This window comes from Brassica rapa, chromosome A10 (genome assembly GCF_000309985.2).
Source record: "Brassica rapa cultivar Chiifu-401-42 chromosome A10, CAAS_Brap_v3.01, whole genome shotgun sequence".
NCBI lineage: Eukaryota > Viridiplantae > Streptophyta > Magnoliopsida > Brassicales > Brassicaceae > Brassica > Brassica rapa.
Genome location: NC_024804.2, coordinates 20,312,608 through 20,329,227, shown reverse-complemented (window position 1 = coordinate 20,329,227; position 16,620 = coordinate 20,312,608). Strand labels below are relative to the sequence as shown.

At 35.9% G+C, this 16,620-nt stretch overlaps 4 protein-coding genes and 1 long non-coding RNA gene across 9 annotated transcripts; 2 read left to right on the top strand and 3 right to left on the bottom strand.

Moving 5' to 3' along the window:
- Positions 1–44: 44 nt before the first annotated feature.
- On the bottom strand, positions 45–1,612 carry LOC103847408. Of its 2 annotated transcripts, none has more exons than XM_009124486.3 (3): positions 1,436–1,612; positions 540–1,080; positions 45–458 (listed from the first exon to the last, which is right to left on the bottom strand). In XM_009124486.3, exons 2-3 carry the CDS (start codon positions 1,060–1,062, stop codon positions 199–201), a joined length of 783 nt encoding a protein of 260 aa, XP_009122734.1. In that variant the 5' UTR covers positions 1,063–1,080; positions 1,436–1,612; the 3' UTR covers positions 45–198. The 2 variants fall into 2 exon arrangements, with proteins under 2 accessions (XP_009122734.1, XP_009122735.1); XM_009124487.3 differs by having other exon boundaries at positions 1,431–1,549.
- A 498-nt stretch (positions 1,613–2,110) lies between these two features.
- LOC103847590 (importin subunit alpha-9-like) lies at positions 2,111–4,463 on the bottom strand. Its single transcript, XM_009124685.3, has 9 exons — positions 4,407–4,463; positions 4,034–4,180; positions 3,810–3,914; positions 3,622–3,701; positions 3,390–3,540; positions 3,210–3,291; positions 3,062–3,120; positions 2,691–2,996; positions 2,111–2,575 (listed from the first exon to the last, which is right to left on the bottom strand). Exons 1-9 carry the CDS (start codon positions 4,461–4,463, stop codon positions 2,411–2,413), a joined length of 1,152 nt encoding a protein of 383 aa, XP_009122933.2. The 3' UTR covers positions 2,111–2,410.
- A 530-nt stretch (positions 4,464–4,993) lies between these two features.
- LOC103847407 (lipid phosphate phosphatase gamma) lies at positions 4,994–6,901 on the top strand. Of its 2 annotated transcripts, none has more exons than XR_004452324.1 (2): positions 4,994–6,013; positions 6,626–6,901. XR_004452324.1 is itself a non-coding variant. In XM_009124485.3 (2 exons), the coding sequence occupies exon 1, from the start codon at positions 5,251–5,253 to the stop codon at positions 5,929–5,931; it is 681 nt and encodes a 226-aa protein (XP_009122733.1). In that variant the 5' UTR covers positions 5,030–5,250; the 3' UTR covers positions 5,932–5,945; positions 6,626–6,895. The 2 variants fall into 2 exon arrangements, 1 of the variants encoding a protein (XP_009122733.1); XM_009124485.3 differs by having other exon boundaries at positions 5,030–5,945; positions 6,626–6,895.
- On the bottom strand, positions 6,625–11,607 carry LOC103847404. 2 transcript variants are annotated; one of them, XR_004452325.1, is made up of 3 exons: positions 11,364–11,604; positions 10,985–11,186; positions 6,625–10,905 (listed from the first exon to the last, which is right to left on the bottom strand). It is a non-coding gene; the product is annotated as an uncharacterized LOC103847404 (long non-coding RNA). The 2 variants fall into 2 exon arrangements; XR_001956786.2 differs by having other exon boundaries at positions 6,625–11,186; positions 11,364–11,607.
- A 735-nt stretch (positions 11,608–12,342) lies between these two features.
- LOC103847405 (zinc finger protein JACKDAW) lies at positions 12,343–15,749 on the top strand. 2 transcript variants are annotated; one of them, XM_009124482.3, is made up of 5 exons: positions 12,344–12,796; positions 13,143–13,542; positions 14,368–14,633; positions 14,708–14,836; positions 14,867–15,749. In XM_009124482.3, exons 1-5 carry the CDS (start codon positions 12,610–12,612, stop codon positions 15,403–15,405), a joined length of 1,521 nt encoding a protein of 506 aa, XP_009122730.2. In that variant the 5' UTR covers positions 12,344–12,609; the 3' UTR covers positions 15,406–15,749. The 2 variants fall into 2 exon arrangements, with proteins under 2 accessions (XP_009122729.2, XP_009122730.2); XM_009124481.3 differs by having other exon boundaries at positions 12,343–12,796; positions 14,708–15,749.
- Positions 15,750–16,620: the final 871 nt, after the last annotated feature.

The following is a 16,620-nucleotide window of genomic DNA, read 5'->3' as shown; positions in this document are numbered from 1 at the left end:
ACTAGTGGATGATTAAAATTCCTAATACGATACTAAAATAAAAAGAACTTAAAACCATGCATGGATTAGGAAGCAGATTAGATATTAAGCCGAATAATACTCCGTATATATATACGGTCTAAGTAGTGTACTTGAAAACAAATAGAATTCACCTAAACAAGATGAAACTTAATATAATAACCCTGCACCCGACGGCTTCTACAACGTCTTGTTATAACCATCATCCCTGCATCCTTTAAGCGAAACAACATATACATCTGATGATGATGATGACGAGGAGGAGCTTGATGGATGCTTCACTTTTGATTTTGATGAACGCTTTACTTGTGATGAGTTTACTCCATTGCTGCTTTCTTCTTCTTCTTGTTTTATAACACCACGCAATGGAGTGTTTACGTTGCTCTCTCTCGTGGGTCTATCAGACTCAGCATCACTCTCGTCACTGAGCACAATCGCATCTGCACACACACAGAGAAAGATTCAAAGCAAAACCTTTTTTGTTTACATAACATATATAACAAGAGCTTCATCAAACATACCAGCCACTGTGTTGTTGTTGTTGTTCTTCACAGCATTATGACTCTCACCCACCACAAAGACATCATCTTCCAAACCCACATTGCTCTTTCCTTGCCCACCGTTGAGTCTCTTAGGATCATCATAGAGTGATTTTAAATGCAAACACTCCTTTTCAAGCTCATCACATATCCTCGCTAACTCATCAAACTTCTCCTCCTGCCTCTTCTCCTCATCCTCTTGTTTCTCCAACGCAGTCAAAAGCTCCTCGTTCTTGAGCATCAGTTCACTGTTCGTGGCCTCAAGGACCTCGACCATCTTCTTGAACTCTTCCTTCTCCTTCCTCTCCCTCTCGAGATCCTTGAGCAAGCGCAGCTCCTTAGACTGGCTCTGATTCTGAAGACGCGGCTTCATCATCGCATTCAAATCTTCCACAAGCTTAAACCTTTGCTCGAGGCTCGCGTAGTCTTGCTTCAGGCTCTCGTGATTCTCCATCAGCATCTGGTGTCTTGTCGTCAACAACAAGTCCTCCTGAGCAGCAGACATGGCCTTCGAACCCTAACCCTGAAACAACACAAACAGAATCATCCCCAAGCTTTCGCTAGAGCTCAAATTTACAAACTTTTTCACAGATTATGAAGAAATCATAAACCCATTTTCGTTCTAAGCTGCTTACTTAGCCTCGGGTTTCCAGCAATTTTTTTCATAATTTTGAGTCAGAAATGTACAATAAAAGAGAAATCAACAAGGTTCTAACCAGCAGCAACCTAAAGTTTGAATCTTTCTAAGCTGCAACGAAGAAAAGAACAATTTTTTTTAAAAAAAAATCTCGGATTTAGAGTAATTTTCTCAAAATCTTAAGTTCTTAACCAAACAAAATGTGGACTGGAAAGAAGAATAATTGTGACGAGAACCTTACCCAGGATCTCTTTCTCTTCTTCTTCTTCAAAGCTAGAGAGCAATTAGTCAAAAAGGGCACAAGAGAGAGAGAGAGAGAGAGAGAGAGAGAGAGAGAGAGAGAGAGAGGAAGTGGCTAGAGAGGAAGAAACTCAGCGCTAAATTATTAAAAGCACAGAAGATGAAGCGGGAATACGAAAAGACAGTATCCATTGATCATTATCTCGCATTGAACTAATACTAATTTCAAACTAAACTATTGTTTAATGTTAGATTAACTTAATCCAAATTCTTAAACCCTTCGTGCACTTCTTTAATATACTTACCTTAGTTTTCAATTAATTTCATTCCATGGTGATTGCTAGATACTCCTTCCTTTGCAAATTAGTTATGTTGTATAGTTTTGCAACAAATTAAAAAATTGGTTAAATGCTCAAATTACTCTACTTTGACCATTAGAATTATATAATATATTTATTATTTATTTTAGTTTAATTAAAGATGAAAAGGATAAATTAAGAAAAAATTGTATTGAAATCATAAAACATTTATTTCATAACGAAAACTTTGGCTATAACAACATTTAATATGAAATGGAAAAAGTATTTTCTTGTTAAAAACACAATTCACTAAATTAATTTGTCTTTGGGGGAATTGGGTTTCAAATCCTTGAAAATGCATACAGCTAATAAATTGATTAGAGTTAACCTTGTGCGCCAATAGCAAAGGTTGAGCAATTTACTACTCCTGCACTCATATTGGCCTGCTAGTAATATTAATACAAAAAATCCCACCTGGGGAGGCAAAACTGTATTACACATGTCAATACAACAACACAACCCAAAAAAAAAGATCCAAGCCCTAATGTTGTCAACTCTTTCTCTCTCAGTTTCTTTCCGTATAAGCAAAGCCACGATGAATGCTTTTCTTTGATTCCATCATCCAGACTTTCTTTCTTTCTATTCTCACAGGGATTACCCTAAACTCCGAGGAGATTTCATTCATTGATTCCATAATCTTCACCAAAGTATTTATCCACAAGACTGTTTGCCATCACTCTCAGCTCTTCGTTTTCATGGAACTGGAACCTTTCCATTGCATCTATGCCGTCTTCTCCTTCCACAATCATTGAACCTTCTCCGTTTGGCATTCCTCTTAATACCTAACCATACCAGAATAATCAAAATCCATCAGGATGATTCTGGATCCAAAAACATAGAAGGAAACTCAACCTCGGGTCTCACTGAGCTTTTTGGACCGTTCAGTTAGTTGCTTACCAGCTCAATGAACTGAAGACCAAGCCTAGCAGCTTCGATATCAGGAGATCTGACCAGGTTAATAAAACCCGGGAGGCAACCGCCACTGACAATGGAGACCAAGTGCTCTTGAATTATCCTTGGTTTTGTGTCTCCTTCTGCAGATTCTACACAGAGATTTCCCAAGACGTACGCAACTTCTTTCCTTATATCAAAGGGTGATGTAGAAAGAAGCCCTATCAACAAGGGCATTGCTTCAGTAGAATGTATCATTCTCTTGTGTTCAATAGATCCCGCAGCTATATTAGATAACACCCACGCAGCTTCCTAAAAAAATGAGTTCAGTGATGAGAAAGGGAAATCTTCAGATAAAATAGAAAAAACGAACTGACCTTCTTTAAGACACGGTGATCGCTCCTTAAGCACTTTGCAAGCACACCAATGACACTTTCTGGAATTACATCCGGAATGTCAGTAGCTTGAACAAGAGAAATGATTAAGGTAATGGTGTTTCAACCGAAATAGTTAACAGATACTAACCTTCAGTGTTCTTTCCACCGATAAGGATGGTTAACATTGCTTTCGGATCCACAGAGACAAGGTTGCCTAAACTTCGTAGAACCTGAAACTAAACTCAAGTTTCATAATCCACGGTAATATATGAACTGCGCTAACTAGAATCCTGTCTCTTGGGAACAATTAGGACTCTCGGAAAGTTACCGGAATGAGAAGTTGTAGACTATCTGACGATGCTAATCTTTCGACTAGTAGTTGAAGAATGCCTCCTTTCAAAAGCATACTTGTAGCGATATCTGAGAGGGCAGAAAGGTACACAATGATCCAAGCAATTTCCATGGCAATTTCTTCATCCCTGAATCCAAAAATCAATAACATTTAAGATAAATTTATCACTTGCTGCAATAAGAGATAAGAGAGATGAAACTTTGCTCACGATTTTTTTAAATGTCGGAGAATTACGTCAACTATCCCATCGACTCTGACAAGTTGTGCTGCCGCCTTTGATTCAGGTCCCTATACTAATCCATAATGAGACTAGTAATCTCAGATTACAATGTAATTTTTGAGCACCATTTCAACGAACGACACCACGAGTTCCCATAATGATGCCTCATTACGTACAATCATATCAGACTCATCTGAGGTAGGAAACACATCATATTTTGATCTCCAACATTGATCTGGATTCAAGCCTTGCGAATTCAAATAGTTGTCCAGATACCAATCCTGTAGAGCATCAAAAGAGTTACTCCAACGCATACATACATATTAGCATAATAGCATGCATTGTTTATTATACAAAGAAAAAAAAAATACCTCTATGTCAATGTCATAAATGTGTGTACTACTATTAGCTTCTTTAATCCAGGTGAGTTATGTAGTAACCTTGTTATACCAGGAACAAAAGATTTTGCAAAGCTGGTTTTAAGCGTCAATGTTTGGACCTTGAACGTTGGGAAAGAAACACCACGGAGCTCAGCGAGAGACAGAATCTAGCAAAAAATAATGAGAAGGTCTCACGGGTTAATGAAAATGTTTGTTACAGACCAGCTTGATGTTTAGAAAGCGTTCATATTACGGATGATGTTTATTTGGCTTTAAAACGTTTTGTTAAACAATGAAACCCTTAGTTAATCATCAAACAAACAGTGATTCTACGTTATAGAAAGTTTTTAAGCCGACCTTAATTAACTAACTAGATAGGATGAGCATACAAACCTGAAAAAGGGAACCCCCAAAAGAAAGCCTTTCTGCGTTTTGTAATTTGGCTAGCATCTTTAAGACCCCTGTTTGAAGATGGAACCTCGTGATTTTCGGTGCTCTGTAGGAACGTAGGGTTTGGTTTATATCTGGAGCCTTCAACTGTGCCCAATGTCCATATTTGTTGAAACAATCAAAGTCGAGACAAGGTGTGTGGCACCAAACATGCCTCCATGCAGCATACAGCTGATGATATCAACACCTTCCACTGTGATGCACCAAACATATAGTGGATGATCTCATGCGGCATACAGCTGATGATATCAACACCTTCCACTGTTTTGTCGACTAGTTTGGTGTCTGGGGAAGAATCGGAGCTGTGTCTAGCGACTCCACTAGCGATGATGCTGCCACTCCGTCTCGTGTCTCGTCCACCATCTCTAACTTTGGTTGGTGAGACAATTAGGTTTCACAGCTAAGGAGTATAAAACAAGTTTGTATTTCCTTTTTTTTTTGAATGACTAGTTCGTATTTCCAAGTGTAGATAAAATAGCAATTTTTATTTATTTTGGTCAACGATAAAATTAAAAAAAAAAATAGCAATTTAGCTTCTTCGTCTTTTGTCGGCAAATAACAAATTGACCAAACCTGCTGTTGCTGATGTGGCAAACCCTATACATAACGTGTCGACTTCTAACTTGTCGATTGCGTACACCGTAATGTAACGTGACGCACGTGACACGTGTCACGCATCCACATTTCCTCCGGAGCCTCACCGTCTGGCTCTTTCTTTCTCATCCACGTTTCCGTCAAGGGAGAAGACGAAGAAGCTCAAAGATTCCTCTGGATCTACCCACCCCAAATGGACCTACCACACCAGCTCAAAGCCGTAACTCTCACGCACGTCCGCTACCGCCGCGGCGATCAGCTCGGCCACTTCCTCGCCTGGATCTCCCTCGTCCCCGTCTTCATCAGCCTCGGCGGATTCGTCTCCCATTTCCTCTTCCGCCGCGAGCTCCAGGGGATCTTCTTCGGCGTAGGCCTCGTGATCTCGCAGTTCATCAACGAGTTCATCAAGACCACAGTCGAGCAGGCCCGCCCCGAGACGTGCGCCCTGCTCGAGGCCTGCGACTCGCACGGGTGGCCGTCGAGCCACTCGCAGTTCATGTTCTTCTTCGCGACGTACTTTAGTTTGATGGGGTGCAAAGGGATCGGGTTCTGGTTCGGGTTGAGGAGCAGATGGATTCTGAATCTGTTGCATTGGTGTCTTGCGGTTGTGACGATGTATTCTAGGGTTTATTTGGGGTATCACACGGTGGTGCAGGTTTTCGCGGGGGCGGCGTTGGGGGTGGTTGTTGGGGGGAGTTGGTTCTGGGTGGTGAATAGTGTGTTGTATCGTTATTTTGAGGTGATTGAGGAGAGTGCGTTGGGGAGGATGCTGTGTGTTAAGGATACTTCTCATATTCCTGATGTGTTGAAGTTTGAGTATGATAATGCTAGGGCTGCTAGGAAGAACATGGAGGGCGGCCCAAAGTCTGATTGATTTGTTTTTTTCTGGTGAGTCTGAAATTTCATCACTGTTTGTTAGAATAAGCATATGGGGAATCAATGGTGACTGCTCAATGGTAAATGCTCATTACTTGTTGGTTCATCTTGTTTTGCTATAGGACGAATTAAATGAATGGAAATAGAATAGCTAGTCAGAGTACTTGTGGATAAGAATCTGTTATCTTTGTTCGTTGGAGGTGTGTGTGCCAATTTTGGCAGTAGATACAAACATGAAGAACAGGGTGAAAGTTAATGAAATGCATTTATCGAAAGAAGTTTTCAGAACTTGTTTTTTACTCATTTTACAGTTTTGGCGCAGTTTAGATTTTGTACTAAGGAGTTGCTTGCCATACTTTTGACATATGTATTCGTTCATGGAGTGCTTGTTGCATGCTGATTATAAGCTTTTATAACTTATTCGCTATCAAAAGATTTTGAGAACTATATTCAAGCAGTTTGATTGATTCATTAAAACACTAATAATGGATGCATGAGCAAACAATTTGTTCTCCCATCTCGGTTGTTTAAGATAGTAGAACTGAACCATTCTTCTTGTAGCTCATTGAGCTATTCTGTGATCATCCCTCATAACATTATTATTTTTGTGCATTGCTTAATACCGCCAACAAATGAAGATCTGATTCAGTTTCTTGTATGTTTTTCCGGAAACGCGTCTTATTTGCTTGCAGGTCGGGAAAGCATTGTTTAGCCACTGTCTAAGACTTTATGACATTGGTGAGATTAGCTGTCATATAATCATGAAACTCACAAGAAGAAGAGCCTTCTTCACACTTATTATTTATTATGTCATCTTTACTTCCATTTTCTTTGATCTATATTGAAAGAGACATTGCTTCATAATCGTAAAGAGAAAAAGTTAATGACTTATTGATCTCTCGTTTCGGGATTCAAGCACTCTTGTGTGTATTTCTTTAGTTATCAGGACACATTACACATTATTTACAGTTTTCAAATTTTCGGAGTTGTTTAATGAACAAACAGTAAGACACTATTCACCGCTGCATAGTCCTATTTTAAGTACAAAACGCTCTGCTATACGTTATGGACTTGGGTTGCAAACCACTTTAGCCCAAATACTACAAAAGTGTTATCTCGCGGGTATATGGATAGGCAAGTTTGTTAACTGTGTCAGGTTACAGAGCCATGCAACTTAATCCAAAGTGAATGTTATAGTGTTTCAAGGGTCGGTAGAATCATGTCGGTTCCTTGTGTTCTAGCTGAAACACAGCCCGCGACTTTTCTGTCTTTCAAAGCTTAAACTAAAATAACTTTTATTCCAAGTTTTTAACCAGAAACCAACTTTTGCAGATATGCTATATATCCATCATGTTGTTTGATACGTCTAAATCATATTTTTATAATGACGTGACGTCTAACTTATTTGAATATTGACCGGAGGGAGTTTAATAATAACACCAGCATCCATATTCAAATACAATTGTTACACAAAGTAATAATTAACAAGGCACAAGTGGAGTCATAATATGACGTTTATATAACAATATTTATGCTAACTTTGTGTTGTAAAGATACAAAAAGAGATAAATCCGATCTATATTGGAATCAAAGTTTTAGTTCCAGAATTTACGGTTGAATCAAAAAAAATTATTTTGTATAATTGTATAGACGTATCAATTACATATGATAAAACTAAATAATGAGATTTTAAAGTCGTATATACAAACTTTGGATACCAAGAAGGGAATATTAAAGCATCCAATGGACCAAAAGAAGGCAAACACAAAAAGCCAAAATAGAGGTTGAGTTGCATTATTTATGGAATTTTCAATGTAATCTAATCTATAAGATATGTATAATTATTGTATACTTGTTCGTTTATGTTACATTTCGAGAATTAACTATCAGAAATTATATTTAATACTACCGTCGATCTTCTCATATATGCATGTCTGCGTTACCTTTTTCAAAGATTTTTTACCAGTAAAAAACAGACCTTAATATTCTTAATGATTTTGATGTAATTGTAGTAGTTAGTGGACTCGCGCGAAGTGTGGTGATGCCAGAGAATTTTAAACTTGCATTCACCTTTCAAAACTGTTGATATAAATATAAAATAAACATAACTTCCAAATAATATATCTATTTATTAAAAAAACAACATCGATGTTTAAATGAGTTGAAATAGAGATATATCAAACCATCACCTTCATATAACAACCTCTCACACATATTAAGCGTTGAATTTGAAAATTCTATAATTATTTTATCAAGCATCAAAATTGTAAACGTAAACCATGTTCAGTAGACAATTTTAAAATGTGTAATACAATCAAAGATATATAAAAGTTGTTTATACCAGCGTAAGCAAATACTAGAAAGCCATCACTATTTTAGATTTGGATCCAAATCTAAAAACTGGAAGTGACAGTTATCGTTATCACCATGATGCTCATGAACTTCTAGGAGCCTGATTGGGAACTTTTGGAGTAAATGAAAGTAACAAAAAAGGTGGAAATGAAAGAAAATAAAAAAGAGGAAAAATGAAACACAAGAATTACTTTCGTAAAATGTAGCCCAACAATGAGTGTAACTTTACTTTTGATTGAATAGTAACTAGAGAAAATGTAGGAAAATGTAGTTTTACCTGATTGGCAGTTTTACAGCTTAACTAGGAATCAAATTTTCCACTAATGACAGTTGCGCAAGGTATACCATTCAGTCAAAGTCTATATGACTGAAGATTAGAAAGAAAATATTATACTTCTTCTGTTTCATAATAGATGATGTTTTAGAAGATTTTTATTGTTTCAAAATAGATGATGTTTTGATATTTTATGTTATTTTTAATTTTATTGAAAACTGTGTAACCAATTAGATGTTATAGTCATTTATGTAATTGGTTGAATGATTTTTAAATTATATTTTTAAAATTACTTTTTAGAGAAAAGTAAATTTTTTAATATTTGTGCACCAATGAATAATATCATCTATTATAAAACGGAAGGAGTACTACATTGATAATAGAAGAAGAAGAGAAATGTGCATGAAAATCATAGCTTCAGAAAGAGGGTCCCACAGACAGAGAGACAGGCGTCACGGACTGTCCTATCGTCTTCATCGGGAAATGCCAAAGATCCTCTCTCTAACACAGTACAAAACAACATGCAACATGCCATGTTTGGGCCAACTCTGTAATTATGCCTTAATCATTTCTTTCCAGTATCTCCTTAAAGGCATTCCCGTCTTCTCACTTCCTCGATATCACAAACCTAAAGAAGAAGAAGTTAGGAAGATCTAACTTGTATGATAAGTTGATAGAAGAAAGCATTTAGTCTTCGTCGTTCAAAAAAAAAAAAAAGCATTTAGTCCATTCAAGATCTATCAAATAGCTTTATTATGTCCACGCACATGATCGTTATTTTGGAAATCCAAATTCGTAATATTTCAGACCTGTTTTACTCTTTTATGCTCAAATTGATAACACAAAAGATAAATAATTCACCTGTGATTGAACCATGTTCTGCTTCCAACAAGACTTTTAGTTTAATTCCGGCTAACATTACTACATGTTTTACTACGTGTCTACGTGTAGTATAGTAATAGGCTTCAGATTAAAAAAAAAAAAAGGGTAGTACTAGGCTATATATCATTTGATCGCTGTATTATTGGTGTCATGGTCATCAATAGATCTTTGTTTTCGTGTCAATATACTGATCGTTAGTACCACATGTTGACTTCTCTTGTGTGTACATTTAATTACATTTGAACCTAAATCACTTTTAGAAAAAACACTAAATCACATTTAGTTGAAAACTAAGTCACTTTTCTTGGCATATGACAATGAATCATAGTTTGCACTTCCAGTTTAAAAAAAAAAAATATTTGCATAGATTATAGTTGAACGAATACAAATTACAAAAAGGCTTTTTGAGTTCCTAAAACTTTTTGGGAGTCAAAGATGGTGCTCCCTTAAAAAACCGGGAACTTTTTGCATCTACCTATATGCTTTGTTCTTGGGACACAGAACATTTTCTTTGTGAAATACAATTTCTTGGATGTACAAAACTTTTACTACTTATAATAAAGTAGGAGTTGAAACTATGTTCAATTAAAATTATATATAGGTCCAAAACATAGCAAGTACAGTACATATTAACGTAGTTTTTCATAAATTAATTAACAAAAACTGCTGTGAGGAATTGACAACTAAATCTATCAACGAAGTGTTAAGATTTTATTAACCTAATGAAATTGATATCGTTAAGAAACCATACTTGAAAGGCAACTCTGTGTCATGCAAAAAATATTATCATAAGTAAGATAAAGATTTAGACTTAAAAAGAGTATATATTTTACATATTTAGGCGATCACATATAAAGGAGTCTATATATGCATGTGTTTTAAGATGCATGCATATATGTGTTTGAAGATGGTAAAATGAATAATTCTATATATCTAAGAGCAACATTATCAATGGCAACTCTTAGCAAACATCTTAGAATTTTTAATTACTATTTTTAGTCTAAGAAGTTTTCTAAGATACTTAAGTAAAATACAACATTATCAATGGAATCTTAGTTCATCCACATACTTAAGAATTTATCAGCAACACCTTCAAGTTCAACCATTCAGATAAAACTTACAGAGACCATTCAGATAAAACTTACAGAGACCATTTAGATATACAATGCTTAGGTGTATATCTAACACAAGATATGTTATATATCTTGCACGACTAATTAAAGATATAGATTGAAGTTGTATTATTTATAAACTTAGGAAAACAAAATAAAAGGAAATTACTTTGATCTTTAACAACAACTCTTGGAGAAAGCTGGGAAAGTATATCCTTTTCCAAATCAGGTTGCTGCGAGCCATAGGTTTGCACCTCTTGGGAGCTAACTTTATCAGCTGGATGCTTAAGCGTCTTCCCCACCAAAGCATTGTCAGAAGGTTCAGAGATTATTTGTAGATCAAAGCTTTCACCTTCATAAATTTTAAGGACCCGATGGATAAGCTCAAGAATGCCGACTGGATAGGGAAGAGGGATGCTGAAAGACTTTACCTTGGGCGAGATGGGGAGAAGAAGAAGAAGAAGAAGGAAGCCTTGGTTTGTAAACCCCTCGTCCCTCAGTGAGAGAAGAACGCAACAGGCCTTCGTTTTGGAAACAAGCTTCTTCTAAATCAAATTCCCTTGAGACCTCACTGCTTTGGCCTTGGATCAGATTCTCATCATGAGATACAAGCGGTCTCTGCAAATCCCCCACCTGACAAGTAAAAAAAATAATAAGTATCATAGCTATAAAGAGTTGATCCAAGGCTAATCGATCAAAAAAAAGCCAAAGGAGCCATGATACATCAATGTAACGCCACCAAGTCATTGGTTATGATCAAGCGTTAAAGGTTGATCATTTAGCAAAGATCGGGAGATTAAGGGAGGTTACCTTGAAGGTAGAGAAAGGGGAGGATCAGGAACAGAGAAGGAAGCGCCATGGCTTGCAGACGAAAAGGATGATGATGAGGAGGAGAAGCATTTGCTCATGGTCTCTAACATCGCCATCGTCTTCGCTGTCTCCTATCTCCTATCACAACTCGCCACGTGACACAAGCAACACTACCAAAAACTTCTTAGGTAAAAATCGATTCCATTAATTAACTCCTTTTTTTATTTAAATTTGGCCCAAAGTAAAAATAAGAATCGGGCTAAGAAGCCCGATAATGATGCTCTAAGGATCAACAACAAATAACTAAACTTATCATAAATAACAAAAATACCAGAAACTAATTAAAATCTTATAAGTTATGACTGATAGATAAATTTAATAAATACCAAATAAAAAGTGATAGATAAATGTAATAATTAATAAGTCAATCATTTAAAATCATACTGATAAAGTATTCAAATGTATTAATTTCTTTTGATAAAATAATTAAATTCCAAAATATCGACATAACATAACTAAAACACATATACATACACTTTTTTTTATAACAATATCATAAATGTATCAATGTGGATCTCCCTTAAAAAAAGTTCCCCCAACTTTTAAACACCCCATGGATGTACAACACATGAAAGCCAGTTCAAAAAAAAAAAAGATTTACACATGCACGTGTGTCTATGTAACTGCGATCGGCTAGAAAGGGAGAGACTGGCATTTCCGAAGAAATTACTAGTATTATATACTATTGTAAACAATTACTTTCCCTTTTGAAAGAAATTATAGATCAACTAAACCAAAAGAAAAAAGGTAGGTCTCTATAAGAACATCTCCCAAATCTCTCCATTATTTAGACGGAAAACTTTATTTAGAAAAAAAACTTTATTCATGCGTTAGTTCTGTTTTTTTTTTTTTTTTAAATAACAAATCATCTTTCAATATAATCTTTATATATACATATACTTTCGTGCCTTCTTCCTCATCTTCTTTGGTATTTTCTTGTCATTTGGCATAACCAAAGAGTCAAGCACATTCAAACATTCTCAAGCCCTAAATCCCAAAAGAAACTTATATGCTCTTGTTCTTGTTCTCCCTCTACAAACTAAACCCTAATTAACTATCTATTTTGTTTGTATACTGTTCTAAATCTCCTGACCACCTTCTTGTTTTCTTGCAAAGTTTTATAAAAACAAAAAAAACAAAACCCAGTTCTTGTTCTCTAGCTCTGTTTTACATCAAAAACAAAAATATGCAGATGATTCCAGGAGATCCATTTTCTATTTCATCTTCGATGGGAGGGTTTGTCCATCAAGAACAGCATCTTCATCATCTTCAGCAGCATATCCAGGACATTAACCCTAATTCTAACCCTAACCCTAATGCTAAACCAAACTCTTCATCAGCTAAGAAGAAGAGAAATCAGCCTGGCACCCCAGGTACTACCTTAATCATCATCACAATATACTTATATATATTTGTATATATGTTTTGCTGAAACACTTACCCATATATATATGTATATATGTTTTGCTGAAATACTTACCCATATATTTATGTATATGCATATGGATATTGTGTATATTCCATTCTTTGGTTATATCCGAATGGTCAACATACGTATAAGTGTGTTTCTTTTATAGTCTCTATATAAGTAAGAGATCGTTGAATTCATTATAACAAAATATTCATTACAAGAAAATAGAAACATCATATTTATACACACATACTAGTATTCATTACAAGAAAATAGTACATCATATTTATACACATATATATGGACAGATCCAGATGCGGATGTCATCGCTCTATCGCCAACCACCCTCATGGCAACAAACAGATTCGTGTGCGAGATCTGCAACAAAGGATTTCAAAGGGACCAGAACCTACAACTCCATCGCCGTGGCCACAACCTTCCATGGAAGCTGAAGCAACGGTCCAACAAAGAGGTGATAAAGAAGAAAGTATACATATGTCCTATCAAGACTTGTGTTCACCATGATTCTTCTAGGGCCCTTGGAGACCTCACTGGAATCAAGAAACACTATAGCCGCAAGCACGGCGAAAAGAAGTTTAAGTGCGAAAAGTGTTCTAAGAAATATGCTGTTCAATCTGATTGGAAGGCGCACGCGAAAACTTGTGGCACTCGTGAGTATAAGTGCGACTGTGGCACGTTGTTCTCCAGGTACTACTACATTTGATCATTTATTTGGTATTGGCTTTTGGCTAGTTGATGTAGAAGTTAATTAAGTTTATACTCGAACTCGGTAATCTTTTTATTGCAATATCGAATGACAACAAGGCATTGAAATAATGTAAGTGTTAGAAACTAAGAAATTTGTGTGAAAAAACTAATAGAAATGATGTATATGTATGATATCTAGCTATAGTGTAAGTATGATTGTGTGTGTACATATCCTGTGATTTGATACTGTTGAGAAGTTTGATAGAGTGCAGAGCATTAATTGAAGAGTTTCTGACTTTTGGGGAGCACTATTTTATTTTAGTCTAAGATTTTGACAAAAAAAGCTGCATACTTTATGAATTATGAGTATGATATTCTATGACATTTTTGATGGTATGAGCATCTATTTATTTTGTGTGTTTGTATGTGTACATGTCTATTTGGCTTCACTCTTTTCCCCTATTCACACGATCAATATGGCAAGGAACTATACATATATATATATCGACAACACAAACACACATGTACATATGTCTGATGAGTTTTAGTGTTTTACAGTATGCTTTTTATTTTAATAATCGAGTTTTGTGTTTGTTTCTGTCTTCATGTCTTGATTTTGCATAGGAGAAATAAATGCTTCATCCGGCAAGAATGTCTTTGTTTGTTTTACAAATGATTTCAAATTCAATGCTATGTTTAGTAATCAATGCCATTATCTGACTTCTTAATTTTTTTTTACAACTGTTAAATTAATAATAATAATAATTATTATTATTATCACATCTTATCAATTTATCTAAAAACCTTAATCGTTTTCTATTATAGGAAAGATAGTTTCATTACGCATAGAGCGTTCTGCGATGCATTGACAGAAGAAGGTGCAAGGATGAGTTCACTTAGTAATAATTCAGCGATCTCTACAACAACGATGACGACGAATCTTAACTTTGGAAATGATTCACATGTTATGAATAATTCAAATCTTCCACATGGATTTGTCCACCGAGGAGTTCATCATCCCGACATTAATGCTGCTATCTCTCAGTTCGGTTTAGGGTTTGGACATGACCTAACTGGAATGCATCCGCAAGGTACATCATATCTCAACCATATTCCTAATTTTCATATTATTTTTTTGTTTGCTTAAATGTTAAATTTCATATAGGTTTATCCGAGATGGTACAAATGACCTCCTCTGGGAACCACCATCTCTTTCCGTTGTCTTCATCATCAGTCCTCCCTGACTTTTCCGGCCACCACCACAACCAACAATTCCAAATTCCCACTACTTCCACAAACCCTAATCTCACCTTATCATCATCCTCAACATCACAACAAACCTCAGCTTCACTACCATCACTACAGCAACAACACCAAACCCTGAAAGACTCTTCTTTCTCCCCACTCTTCTCATCCTCCTCCGAAACCAAACAAAACAAGCCTCTCTCTCCAATGTCTGCCACTGCTCTCTTACAAAAAGCTGCACAAATGGGATCCACTAGAAGCAACTCCACCACGGCTCCGTCCATCTTTGCCGGCCCTACAATGACGTCATCCTCATCCGCCGCTTCTCCTCCACCTCGATCATCTTCTCCAATGATGATCCAACAACAGCTCAACAACAACTTCAACACTAATGTCCCAAGAGAGATCCATAATCTTGCTCCTCCTAGCAGTGGTGTAACCACGAGTAGTGTAGATAATAACCATCGATTTCAATCAAACCGGTCAGGTATAACCCCGGTTCAGCAGATGGGTCTAACCCGGGATTTTCTTGGAGTGAGCAACGAGCACCACCCTCACCAAACTGGTCATCGTCCGTTTTTGCCTCAGGAACTCGCAAGGTTTGCTCCATCGGGTTGATAGATTGTCTTATGTTATTAGATCTGATCCACTACATATGTGGACTGTGAATCAAGAGAGAGATGGGGGGACAATTTTTGGGGTTTAGGACTGGAAGTTTCTTTGAGAAGACAAGTCTAAGAATCATACCCCCCTTGTGAAGCGGTCGGAATGTAGGGACAAAGGTTGACAAGACATCGTCATACATTATATGTTATGTACTTTTAATATGTTCATGATGATCATCATATATGTATACCATGACATGCATGGGTTTGTATTTCGCGATATTGTCGTTTCGTAAATGTTATTTGTTTTCGTTATTACAATTATTGGGATATTCAAGTATTTGGTCCGTATAATTATCTTCAGGCTTTCCAGGCTATTTACTACCAGATAATGCTTTTCATTGTCAGTTTGTCACCAACCGAACTTGAATGTAGTGATGCATATGAAGAGAAATTGGTTACGTTGTTCATAGAATCATATGTTAAAAAAAAAAAGAATCATATGTTAAATATATTGTGGTATGTTCATGATGATCTACTTAAATCCAAAAAAATTACGTCTAGAATTTTAATTCACAAACAAATTTGATATATCCCAATTAATAACCTAAAAACATTCTCCTTGACACACAATGTCGCAACAAAGGTAAAGAAAACAAGTAAACTTAGTTTTTAACGTCAGAGTAATATCCCAGTTACGTTTACATAACTGTTTCTTCAATGTAATCTTTAGTTCGTGACGCAATTTTAATTTTATATAGAACTACATAAACCTAAAAACGACATTATTGTTTAAATTTCCTTTTAATATAGGTAGTTGATGCAGACCCATGTTCTCGAGATGCGAGGTCTATGTTCCTTTGGATTCTGCAAAAACTAAAACTATTTTTAACGATATGAGCTTTCAGTAGACATATAGGCCTTGTCTTTATTTTGACTATCTCTAACTCATCCACGAGATAGAGAAAAAATGAAATATGTCGTTTTGTGGATCCATGCACTATTCTTTTTTCATTGTCAAACACAATATATAATTGTAAAAGTTAATTTCTCCACCAATAACTAACTAATCCTAAGTGCCACTTAACCATAAGCTAGAAATGCAGGGATTCATGAAAAGAAAGAGCACTCTACCTACCTCTCTAGTCTCTATATATGTAGGGCTTTGTATATGTTATTTTACTATTAAAATAGCTACTTTTAAAATTTAAAAACATTTTAAGATTAA